Source organism: Odontesthes bonariensis, chromosome 22 (assembly GCF_027942865.1).
Source record: "Odontesthes bonariensis isolate fOdoBon6 chromosome 22, fOdoBon6.hap1, whole genome shotgun sequence".
Taxonomy (NCBI): domain Eukaryota; kingdom Metazoa; phylum Chordata; class Actinopteri; order Atheriniformes; family Atherinopsidae; genus Odontesthes; species Odontesthes bonariensis.
In genome coordinates, this window is record NC_134527.1 from 5003336 (window position 1) to 5015752 (window position 12417).

The 12417-nt window shown below is 43.8% G+C and overlaps 1 protein-coding gene across 6 annotated transcripts in view; it reads left to right on the top strand.

The window, feature by feature from the left end:
* Positions 1–12417, top strand: part of tjp2a (tight junction protein 2a (zona occludens 2)) — a 46100-nt gene that overhangs the window by 27335 nt on the left and 6348 nt on the right. For all 6 annotated transcript variants that reach the window (XM_075455797.1, XM_075455794.1, XM_075455792.1 and 3 more), the window contains 13 exons: positions 1304–1428; positions 1527–1629; positions 2362–3118; positions 3269–3372; positions 4679–4832; positions 6025–6136; positions 8237–8349; positions 8448–8526; positions 8611–8761; positions 9528–9636; positions 9727–9946; positions 10749–10936; positions 11883–11978. In XM_075455797.1, coding sequence (XP_075311912.1) covers positions 1304–1428; positions 1527–1629; positions 2362–3118; positions 3269–3372; positions 4679–4832; positions 6025–6136; positions 8237–8349; positions 8448–8526; positions 8611–8761; positions 9528–9636; positions 9727–9946; positions 10749–10936; positions 11883–11978 — 2311 coding nt within the window. The remainder of the gene's footprint in view (positions 1–1303; positions 1429–1526; positions 1630–2361; positions 3119–3268; positions 3373–4678; positions 4833–6024; positions 6137–8236; positions 8350–8447; positions 8527–8610; positions 8762–9527; positions 9637–9726; positions 9947–10748; positions 10937–11882; positions 11979–12417) is intronic.

Consider the following 12417-nt stretch of genomic DNA (forward strand, 5'->3'; position numbering starts at 1 on the left):
TATAACGGCAGAGAACAGGGCAGAGACAATACAGCCTCTAAATAAGGCATTATCTGTCTTTATTTCACCAATACTTTAAGACCAACGCGTACTGTTGAGCTGTTAAGCCTGATTTATGGTCGTCCGGGAAAGGCCACGGAGGAATTTAGGGGTTAACTCGATTCCACCCGACGTAACTTTCCAGTTTGCACACATTTCCATTAGTTTAATAGAATTTAATGGAAACGAACTCTTGTTTCTTATTACAAATGCACTGTTGTTCAAAATTTGCAAGTTATAAATGTTTATTCAGTGAGACAAAGAGAAATGGTGTGGAAAAAGTGCAGTGGTCAAAATTATTTGCATTTTAAAATCAACAAGCTCCAACTCCAACAACAGTCTTCCTCTCTCGGTCGCCATCGTTCACTGTGAGGAGTTTGATTGGGTTGTTTAATGTAGCGACGCCTACTGATCGGGAGGCGAACTGCCTTGCGTATCTGACATCCCGACGGAGAACTTCGAAAGGTTTAACAGCCTCTGCGTGACCACGGAGTCGGATTGACGGATAGAGACGGAGTAGCATACCGAGGCCTTAAGTTCAGAGCTGCCGTGTTATTGTTATTGGGGGCTATCGAGGGACGTCGATGACGTCATCCCAGTAGACGCATGTGTAGAAAGCCCCCGATAGCTCCAATAACAACAACATGGCAACTCTGAGCTAACAGCTAATAGTACGCGTTCATTCATTCATTCATTGGTCTTAAAGTATTGGGGAAATAAAGACAGATAATGCCTTATTTAGAGGCTATATTGTCTCTGCCCTGTTCTCTCCCGTTATATGGATATATGCAGATCTCCAGTGATCTAAATATCTTCTGAAGGACGCCGACTTTCACCAAACTGTTATCGGTGAGTAGATGAATGTATTTTATGCCAGAAATAAGGTCCAGGTTTAAAAACAAAAAAAGGAACTTCCCCTTTAAGTTCCCTTAACTGACGCCACAAAAGAAAAGAGTCCAACTTGATTGAGATATTTTTGTGTTGTTTAGGCTTCAGGATTATGTTGATTCATCAAGCTTAGATACAAACAAAGACACATTTATAATAACAAATGAGAATCAAAGATTTAAAGATTTTAATGTGAAAATGTGCTTACAGCTGTTTCCCTTTAAGATAGAAGTTTGGGGTTCATTCTTGAATGTAACTGTTTGTTATAAGCAGAGTATTTTATGCCAGAAATAAGGTCCAGGTTTTAAAAAAAAAAAAACTTCCCCTTTAAGACGTGCACCGAACACTCAGTGACTCAGTGATAAACTGTTTGCAGGATCCAAAAATGGGGTTTGGGATCGCCGTTTCTGGAGGACGGGACAACCCCAACGACGAGACTGGCGAGACGTCCATCGTGGTGTCGGACGTCCTGCAGGGAGGCCCCGCCGACGGGCTGCTGTTGTGCGTCCCTTTGGTTCCTTCTTCCTTCACACGGCTTCATAAAAACAAACGCTTTCTTCCTTTAGCTGAGCTCATATCTGCGTGTCTTTCTGCTTTAGTGAGAAAGACCGAGTTGTGCAGGTGAACGCCATCCCCATGGAGGGGGCCCTCCACTCCTTCGCCGTGCAGACCCTCAGGAAGTGTGGAAAAGTGGCAAAAGTTGTAAGTAAAAAATGTTAAGAAACATCAGGATGAATCGATCCAGGGCTGTGTTCCAAACCGCATACTTCTCCCACTACTCATACTAACGTTTTGAGTTAGTATGCGAGTTTGAGTAAGCGAGAAGTTCCCGGATGCATACTAGATTCTCCGAAATGTTGGGTATGCATCATGAGGTTACTACTCGTACTCAAACTACCCAAGATGCAACGTAACGTGACGTCGCCGATCGTCATTTCCTGTCAAAACGGCAGTTTCAAGCTAGCTACAACGAGGGTAGGTTCACTTCCTGTTTTCAAAACAAAAGCACCAATTGTATGTTAATGGCTTTCCCTATGATAAAAGGCAACAGGTATTTTATTTTGTGAAAATAACCGGAAGTGCGTTGCTCACTGCGGCTAGCTTTAGTAGCGCCGAATTCGTGGGAACAAAATTGTAAATAGCCGGTATTTTGTCAGGTTTTCAACACGTTGGGGATCTAAACGACTACTTTCTCGCCTGAAAATGTTTCAAATGTTGCTAAAGTTTACAGAGTTTAGAGCTTAAGGGAAATCAGCTTCAGGCCGGCTGATTTCGGATTGGCAGGAGCAAAATGCATTGTGGGTAAATGCTCTGCATACTGTCTGATCGATCAGAATGCAGAATGGAAGTATGTAGTATGCGGTTTCGAACACAGCCCTGGTGTTTCCTTCCATGTTTTATGACCTTTTCATCTGTTTTCATGGAATGATTCAGACCGTGAAGAGGTCCAGGAAGGTCCCGGTCAACCTGATGAACCGCGCTCAGTCCCCCGATGACCGAGTCTTCAACAACGACTACAACGACGACTACAACTACGACCAGGACCGCCGCAGCGTGTACAGCGGGCGCGACCACAGCCAGGAGAGGGAGCGAGGCGGCGGCGGAGGTTACGTGGATTCCGGCTACCAAACCCGCGAGCGCGACTACGACCGGCAGGACCGCGGCCGGACCAACGAGCGGGACTTCAGCCCGGACCGCCAGTACAGACGAGACGGCAGCCGAGGTCGCATTCTGGACAAGGAGCGCAGCCCCGACCGCCGCTTCAGGAGCGACCACACGCTCGACCGGGACTACAGCCCGGACAGGAAGTACCGCAGCGAGCGCACGTTGGACCGAGACCACAGTCCCGATCGGCGCTACCGCAGCGAGCGAGCCCTGGACCGAGAGTACAGCCCGGACAGACGCTACCGCAGCGAGCGCACGCTGGACCGCGCCCACAGCCCCGACCTGCGCTACGGGCGCGACCAAAGCCCGGTGCGCGACCACAGCTACGAGCGGGGACGCGATCGCATCCCGGCGGACCCGCGGAAGTACGACGAGCCAATAAGGCGAAGCGGGAGCAGAGACCGCCTTGACCGCTCGCCGTCGCCCGCCGCCGCCGCGCCCATCCCGCTGCCGCGCCCCGCCCGGAACCTGGAGCCGCTGGAGAAACCGGTGAACGTGCTGCTGCTGAAGAACCACCCCAACGAAGGTGAGAGGCCGGGATCTGTGACCTCCTGAAACTTCTGTTTGTTAAAGACGTTCGGCGTCAGAAAGCCGTAAAGTAATTCAGGAAAACGAGCTGTGATTCATGGAAAGTGTTTAGATTTCGATACAATGCAGAACGTGTGATCTCTTCCAGAGTACGGCCTCCGTCTGGGCAGCCAGCTCTTCATCAAAGAGATGACCAGCTCAGGACTCGCTGGCAGAGACGGCAACCTGCAGGAGGGGGACATCATACTGAAGGTACCTCAGAGAACTCTGACTTTCACCAAGGCTGTGTTCCAAACCGCATTCTGCATACTGCATACTCATGGATCAGACAGTATGCAGAGCGTTTACCCACAATGCATTTCGCTCCTGCCCGAGCCGAAATCAGCCGGCCTGAAGCTGATTTCTCTTAAGCTCTAAACTCTGTAAACTTTAGCAACATTTGAAACATTTTCAGGAGAGAAAGTAGTCGTTTAGATCCCCAACGTGTTGAAAACCTGACAAAATACCGGCTGTTTACAATTTTGTTCCCACGAATTCGGCGCTACTAAAGCGAGCCGCAGTGAGCTAACGCACTTCCGGTTATTTTCACAAAATAAAATACCCGTTGCCTTTTATCATAGGGAAAGCCATTACGATACAATTGGTGCTTTTGTTTTGAAAACAGGAAGTGAACCTACCCTCGTTGTAGCTAGCTTGAAACTGACGTTTTGACAGGAAATGACGATCGGCGACGTCACGTTATGTTGCATCTTGGGTAGTTTGAGTATGAGTAGTAACCTCAAGATGCATACCCAACATTTAGGAGACTCTAGTATGCATCCGGGAAAAAAGTCAGTATGAGTAGTATGAGTAGTAGGAGTAGTATGCGGTTTCGCACAGCCCATCTCTTATTCAGGGAGGGAATTCAATTCAATTCAGTTCATTCATAAAGCGCCAAATACAACAAATGTCATCTCAAGGCACTTAAATAATAAAGTCCAGTTCAAGCCAATTGGAATTCAGTTCATTATAATCATAATTATTTACAAAATAATCCAATTCATTCATATAGAGCCAATTCAAAAACAATTTCCTAGCTAAGGAAACCAACAGATTGCACAGAAACTTGTCTTCAGTCCAATCTCCCGTCCTGAGCGTGCCTGCAGCGACTGTGGAAAGGAACGACTGCCTTTGAACAGGAAGAAACCTCTGGCAGAACCAGACTCAGGAAGGGTGGCCATCCGCCTCCACCAGCTGGGGTTTGAGACAGAAAAGAGGGGAAAAACCACTCTAACACCATTCAAAGGATACCTGCTGGAACAGGGAAACACCAGTTAATGACCACAATAATGTCACATATACATAATATCATTTGAGAAATGGCAGCACATTTAAAATAAAACTAAATGCTAAAAGCTATACGCTACTTTTGGATTAATTGTTGCTGTTGCCCAGCCCTACTCTTATTCTTTCGACCAGTAACAGATGATAATTAATGGGAGTATTGCTTGTAACTCCACTCTGTAACGTTTCTTTGTCCGTTCATGCGGTGAGAATAATCCGAGCGTTTCCTTTCCAGATTAACGGGACCGTGACGGAGAACCTGTCCCTCAGCGACGCCGGGAAGCTAATCGAGAAGTCCCGCGGGAAGCTGCAGCTGGTGGTGCAGCGAGACCGGCGGCAGGTTCTGATCCGAGTCCCGCCGATGGTCGACAGCGACTCGGAGCTCGATGGTGAGAGACACTCGAATCTGAAAAGCAGCAGGACCTATCCGGTGTGAAAGCACACCTGGCGAGTGGCCGTCATCATCATCATCTTCATCGTCATGTAGAACCCCCCCCCACCCCCCCACTGCATATGAACTTCATTTGAAATCAGCTGAGATTAATTGTTGCCATTAATGTTGCTGTATCTGTCAATCCAAGCTTGTTCTACGGTCATTAAATAAAGGTTTTACTCACATCACCTTTTAGTTGTATTTAAACATTATTTCCTGTGTAAATATCCTGCAAAGCAGTACTAACACACCAGAGATTCACCCACAATCACCACAACTCCTCCATCCTCACGGTCACTCATTCTTTTATACCTGGTTTTATGGTCACATGACCAGATGGCATGCCGTGATTGGTCGGTGCCAATCTAGATAAGTGGTGTGAGTGGATTGTTCATTGCAGGGAGGCGGGGGGGTTATGGCCCAGAGACTTGTGACCCACTTTGTTTGGTGTGTGTGTGTGTACGTGCACGTGTTCAGTGTGTGTGTGTGTGTGTGTGTGTGTGTGTGTACGTGCACGTGCTCGTGTTCAGTGTGTGTCTTCATGTGTGAAAGTGCTCATTTGCCTACAGCAGGGTGATCTAATCCCCAATCATAATCCTGCTGTTGGATATGACAGAATTTCATTATGTTCAGGTTCTCACTCCATCTGGTTCCTGCCGTCCAGCATCCCTCTTTCTAAACACATCTGGGAGAACGTTAGGGACTTTCTTGAGGATTTTCTACCTCTCTAAGGTCTAAAATTCCATTGAAACTGACTAAAAGTGTGAGTTTTAATGGAATTTTAGACCTTACAGATGATTTCTACCGTCCAGCATCTGGGATAACGTTAGGGACTTTCTTGAGGATTTTCTACCTCCTGTAAGGTCTAAAATTCCATTGAAACTGACTAAAAGTGTGAGTTTTAAGCACTCTGTCACGTTTTAAGGTCCTCGAATCTGGTAATGTGTAAAGTTACTGAGAGTATTCAACCTTATTTAGTCTGGAACTGCTGTGTTTGCCCACTTTCGTGTCCTTTGGGTCTCGTTCTGTAATTGATTAAGCACGGGATCGTCGAGCGGAAAGTCGGCCGTGTTTTACCGGAGCGTGAACACACTGGGTTTGGCCTCAGAAAGTTCCCAATTTTTCATCTGGTTTGTGGTGTTTTGCAGATATCTCTGAGATCGAGTCGTACCGCTCTTACTCTCCACAGGACGACAGACGGGGCCACCACTCCGACCTCTCCTCCCACTCCTCCAACGAGAGAATCCGAGACAAACCCAGGTACCAAAACCCGTTGGCGTCTCATTCTGGTTGTCCTTCCTGTGGCTCCTGTGGGTTGCAGTCTGTCGCATTTCTGCTGTGCACCCAAACGCTTTTGGCTTCAGTTACAAACGAGCTCGATCTGAAGCCGTTTAAATGTAGACAACAGGATCTATAGTTGTATTGATCGTAGGACCAGCAGCTTCTCCTCTGCTCAGACTGATCATTTGGTCACTCTTTGTGGGTTTGTATTGTTTTTGCAGCCTGAGAACGACCAGTTTCAGCTCCTTAAAGTGCATTTTTTAGTTCAGTTACAGCTTGAATCGCAGTTGGACTCGACTCCTGTCTGTTTACTTGCTTAACTTGTGATGAAATGGCAAAGAGAAAGCCCCCGGCTGCTCATGAGTCAGCTGAAAAATTACATTTCAGCCCCTGAGATAGAATGTTCCACTAATTACGAGTACTTTGATTCTCAAATCTTATGTTCAATTTGCATCCAAAATGACTGCTTTAGGCCTGTTTTTAATTGTAGAACTGAAACTTGAGTATGTTCCAGTGAGCAGCTACGCCGGCAGAAAAATGCGTCTGTCCAAATATATTAGTCGTGAAGAGAGTACAGCCCCTTTAGATTCTAAGCTCCCACATATCTGGAAATGGCAGAAATGACTGTGTTTGGTGGGGAAGGGGTTATAAGGTCGCTTCCAAACCATTTAAAGTCCATCATTCTTCAGAGAGAAAGACTATTCATATGTGGAAACGTTCAAAATCGTCGATGCTGAGGTCAAACTGACTTTCCTCTGGATAGACGAAACCAAAGCTGCACGGCATCGTGTTTGGTGGAAAAACCAAACGCAGCGTATCAGCTGTCAGGTCATTGAGTCCACCGTGAGCCGCCCTGTATGGCCAGATATTGTCGAGTCGATGTTGGCTCAAACTGGACAATGATCCCAAACACAGCAGCAGACCTACAACAGAAGAAAAGAATCGAGCCGTTTAAATGGTCCAGACCTCCGGCTTTAAAGGAGAGCGTTTCAGAAATATCTCTATTCTATGACTACTAACGGTGGTTTTACAAGCTAATAAATCTTAAAAATGGAGGTGGTGGTGTTCATTTGTGGCTGTATTTACCTGGACGTCAGGCCTGGTTAGAAATTCCAGTTAAAGGGGAAGTTCTTTTGTTTTTTTTTTTTAAACCTGGACCGTATTTCTGGCATAAAATACGGTGAGTAGATGAACGTATTTTATGCCAGAAATAAGGTCCAGCTTTAAAAAAAGAGACTAACTTCCCCTTTAAGACGTGCACCGAACACTCAGTGACTCAGTGATAAACTGTTTGCAGGATCCAAAAATGAGGTTTGGGATCGCAGTTTCTGGAGGACGGGACAACCCCAACGACGAGACTGGCTTTAAAAAAAAAAAACGAACTTCCCCTTTAAGTTCCTTAAATGACGCCACAAAAGAAATGAGTCCAACTTGATTGAGATATTTTTGTGTTTAGGCTTCAGGATTATGTTGATTCATCAAGCTTAGAAACAAAGACACTTTTTTTTTTCCCAACATTATCTTTATTGAGTTTAACATGTTTCCAAAACACACATATATTCAGAAATAAGAGTGCTCTTATGTTCAAGGAGACATCAGGGGCAAAGCACTATCCAACATTCAAATTGTCCTTCCTTACAAGTCAGATACTTATGAGATAATATAGAGCAACACTTAGTACAAGTATAAAACAAACAAAAAAAAAGAAACGAAACAACAACAACAACCAGAACAGTAAACGTTTCTCTATCTTGTCAAGAATAAGCCCATATTATTTCGCTATTGTACCTATATGGTTCAAAAATACAGATTCAGATGTATAATCCATACAGAATAAAAAAAAATATCAAAAGAAAATAAATCACAGAAAGGACTACCAACAACTACGCCTCTTCGTCTTCGTTACCCACATTACAAAGACACATTTATGACAACAAATCAGATTAAATGTGGGAGAAGCTCCTCTTTAAAGCGCTTAAAAGATTTTAATGTGAAAGTGTGCTTACAGCGGTTTCCCTTTAAGCCAGAAGATCTGCTGTTTGGGGTTCATTCTTGAATTTGACTGTTTGTTATGAGCAGAGAGGACCCTCCCAGCAGGCTGGCAAAGATGGGCGCCATGCCAACACCATTCAGAGGTTCCGATAGGCCCGACGACGCCGAGAGGGAGGAGCATCGCTCGGAGACGCCACCAGGTAAATGCACGCCTGCCTCTAAACTTCAGAAACTGCAGGAGAACCGCAGTTTGTGCGCGTAAACTCCTAAACTCTCCTTTCTGTCTGTGTGATGCCAGCCGTGACCGTGGCCCCGAAGGTCCACGCTCCCCCGAAGGTGCCGCTGAAGCCGAGCACGGAGGACCAGGAGGTGTACGGGTCAGTATGTTCACAAACCACCAACGTGTTCGGGGGGAGGATTTTATGTGAAAATTCTGATTAACTGTCGCTCTCGTGATCCAGACCCAACACGGTGATGGTGCGTTTCAAGAAAGGCGACAGCGTGGGCCTGAGGCTGGCGGGAGGAAACGACGTCGGCATCTTCGTGGCCGGCGTTCAGGAGGACAGCGCAGCCGAGCAGGAGGGTCTGCGCACAGGAGACCAGATCATGAAGGTGCGGCCCAATATACCGCGACTACCACCACCCGGGAGACCATTAATGGGACAGAAGAGACTAAATAGCTCGGTGTTATCATAGATTCCAACCTAAACTTTCGTAAACACATTAAGAAAATGACAAATACACTGGAAAAAAATGCCCCTCCAAAAATAAGTTAAAAAAAAACAACAAATAAAAGACGTTTTTGCTTGAAATAAGCAGACAAATCTGCCAATGGAACTAGTGAAATCGGCTTGTCAAGATTTCTTGAAATAAAATGTGATATTTAGGACTTTTGAGTTAAGTGAGCTTGAAATTAGCTTAAAAACCTCTTCAAATGAAAAAAAAAAAGCTTGTTTCATGTGATATGTGACTCAAAACAAGATGTTTTCAAGACTTTTTCACTTAACAAGATATTCCAGATGTATTTTATTAAAACAAGTCCCTATATCTGGCTGAAATAGTACTTGTTAGGCAGTTGTGTCTTATATTAAGTGTAATGAGATACTCAATGAGAAAAATATACTTGGTAAGATTTAGATTTTTTCCAGTGCACTGGTAATTAGGTTGTTTTTAAATAAAGAAAGGAAAAAAATTATAATAATTGTACTCCCTACCCCATCCCCCTTTAAGGACTACGGATGGAAAATAGCACTCCTGCTATGTTGCTTGTTGTTGTTGTCCATGAAATGGCTGATTTATGGTATTGCATGCTGTCCTTTAAATAAACTCATTCATTCATTCATAATCCTGAGAGAGTTTTTTTCTCTTTGTGTTTCAGGTGAACAGCATGGACTTCAGAGGCATGGTGCGTGAAGATGCTGTCCTCTTCCTCCTGGAGATCCCGAAAGGAGAGGATGTGACCATCCTCGCTCAGAGCAAACCTGATGGTAAAGGAGCATTTTACAGGAAATACGGGCTGCACAGAGTTATATATGCTGCTCTCACTGACCCAAAACTAAATCCTGTGTTCGTTTCAGTGTACAAAGACATTTTAAACTCCGGCCGAGGCGACTCGTTCTTCATCAGAACTCACTTTGAGTACGAGAAGGAGGCTCCGCAGAGCCTTCCCTTCTCCAGAGGAGAGATCTTCAAAGTGACGGACACTCTGTACGACGGCAAGCTGGGCCACTGGCTGGCAATCCGTACGGACAAAGACAACCAGCTGCTGGAGAAAGGAATCATCCCCAACAAGAGCAGGTACGCCGCCAGAGAAGCTGCTTTTGGGTTTATTCGGCGGCTGTTTTAAAAGCAGATGTGTCGAGTTTATTTAGGAGGTGGGAACACCCACTGAAATAACCTGATAAGATCCTTTCCCACCGCCAGCGGGCGCCGTGTTTATCCACAGGGGGCCGCAGTGTTTACAGAGAAACCTGTAGCTATGACAACATTAACTGCACAGGTTTTGTCGGTCCAGTTTCTGATAAGCACGACTTTCTGTGATAATTAGGCTTTTTCCACTTCACAGTGGAACTGTACTCTTTATGTTCGTGGCTTGTTTGAGCTTCAGAGGCTCCATGTACAGTGCCATGCGAAAGTATTCGGCCCCCTGGAACTTTTCAACCTTTTGCCACATTTCAGGCTTCAAAAATAAAGATATAAAATTTTTATTTTTTGTGAAGAATCAACAACAAGTGGGACACAATCGTGAAGTGGAATGAAATTTATTGGATGTGTCAAACTTTTTTAACAAATGAAAAACTGAAAAGTGGGGCGTGCAATATCATTCGGCCTCTTGCGTAAGAGGACAGTTTCTTCTGCACAAATCTACTCAAGTAAAAGTAAAAAGTATAGAGATTTAAAACTACTCCTAGAAGTATAATGTTTTCAAAAACTTACTCAAGTAAATGTAACTCGTTACTACCCACCTCTGCCAAGGGGAAGCATTGAGAAGAGGAGGGGGCCGAGCACCGAACCTTGCGGAACACCATGGGTAACTGGGTAAAGATGAAGGAAACCTACAAGAAGCTTTAGATTCGAGTTTCTGTCTTTTGTGTCTCAGAGCTGAGCAAATGTCCAACGTCCAGAACGCCGCTCGGGCTGCGTCGGGTAACGACAGAGGAGACTTCTGGAGGCTGAGAGGTCAGAGAGCGGCGAAGAAGAAAGACTTGCGCAAGAGCCGAGAGGACCTGAGCGCCACTCCGGTCGCCACACGGTTCCCCGCCTACGAGAGGGTGGTGTTACGTGAAGGTATTATTACAAACTTTTCTTTCTTCACTGAAAAAAATCAAAGTCTTACCAAGTATATTTGTCTCATTTCTAGTCAAAATATCTCATTACACTTAATATAAGACACAACTGCCTAACAAGTACCATTTCAGCCAGATATAGGGACTTGTTTGAAGACAATAGATGGATAGATAAGTACTTTATTCATCCCAATATGGGAAATTATTGTGTTGCAGCACCATACAGTATAAATATGTAAACAATTAAAGTAAAAACAAGCAAATAGAAGAAAATAAAAATAGTGAATAAACATTAGTTATATATAAATTTAATAAAAACATTAGTTAAATAAAAAAAAAAACATTAGTTATATACAAATTAAACATTAGTTATATATAAATACATCTGGAATATCTTGTTAAGTGAAAAAGTCTTGAAAACAAATTGTTTTGAGTCACATATCACATGAAACAAGCTTTTTTTGACATTTGAAGAGGTTTTTATGCTAATTTCAAGATCACTTTTATCTCAAAAGTCCCAAATATCACATTTTATTTCTAGAAATCTTGACAAGCCGATTTTCACTAGTTCCATTGGCAGATTTTTTTGCTTATTTCAAGCAAAAACGTCTTTTATTTGTTGTTTTTTTTGGGGGTATTTTCCAGTGCACGATATTCATGCTGTGTTCAGTTTGACTTGGAGGTCAGAAATCAGATCTTGGAATGACATCACAAGCAGTTACTGTAGGATTATCATCAGTTACAGCATCTTCACTGATGTAGGATGGTCAGCACCATGTGTGCAAAAGACTAAAGCCGAAGATTGACAAGCCGATTTTCACTAGTTCCATTGGCAGTTTTATTTGCTTATTTCAAGCAAAAACGTCTCGTATTTGTTGTTTTTTTTACTTATTTTTGGAGGGGCACTTTTTCCGTCGGTGATAAGAAGCTGTTCTGTTTCGTTTCAGCTGGTTTCAGGAGACCTGTGGTGATATTTGGGCCCATTTCGGACGCAGTCAACGAAAAGTTGGCCAACGACATTCCAAACGAGTTTGTTATCGCCAGTAAGTGTCGTCACCGTTTTCTTTTTTAACATCTCTGAATAGTTACAGAAGCGTTTGTCAGGGTGGCCGCGGGTCCTTAAAAAGTCTTAAATCAATTTTCCTGAAAATAAGACCTTAAAAAGTATTAAATTGTGTTAAATTCAGATTGCATGGGTCTTAAATATTTGTGTATTTTTCTTTTTGCTCTAAAGGAACAGTATTTTTTAAAAACATATATTTACTTGATTTTACAAGCATTTGTTCATGTTAAATGTTCTGAAAATATTGCAATAAATTTAATTTAGGACAGTGATGACATTTTTGTGATCTTTTCGCATGACACACGTTTAGTCGATGTTCTTAAACTCAACCGTCATTTTACCGTTTTACTGTCAGTGTGTACGTTTGGTCTTAAATTTCATTTAGAAGTGGTATTAAAAGGTCTTAAAAAGTCTTAAAT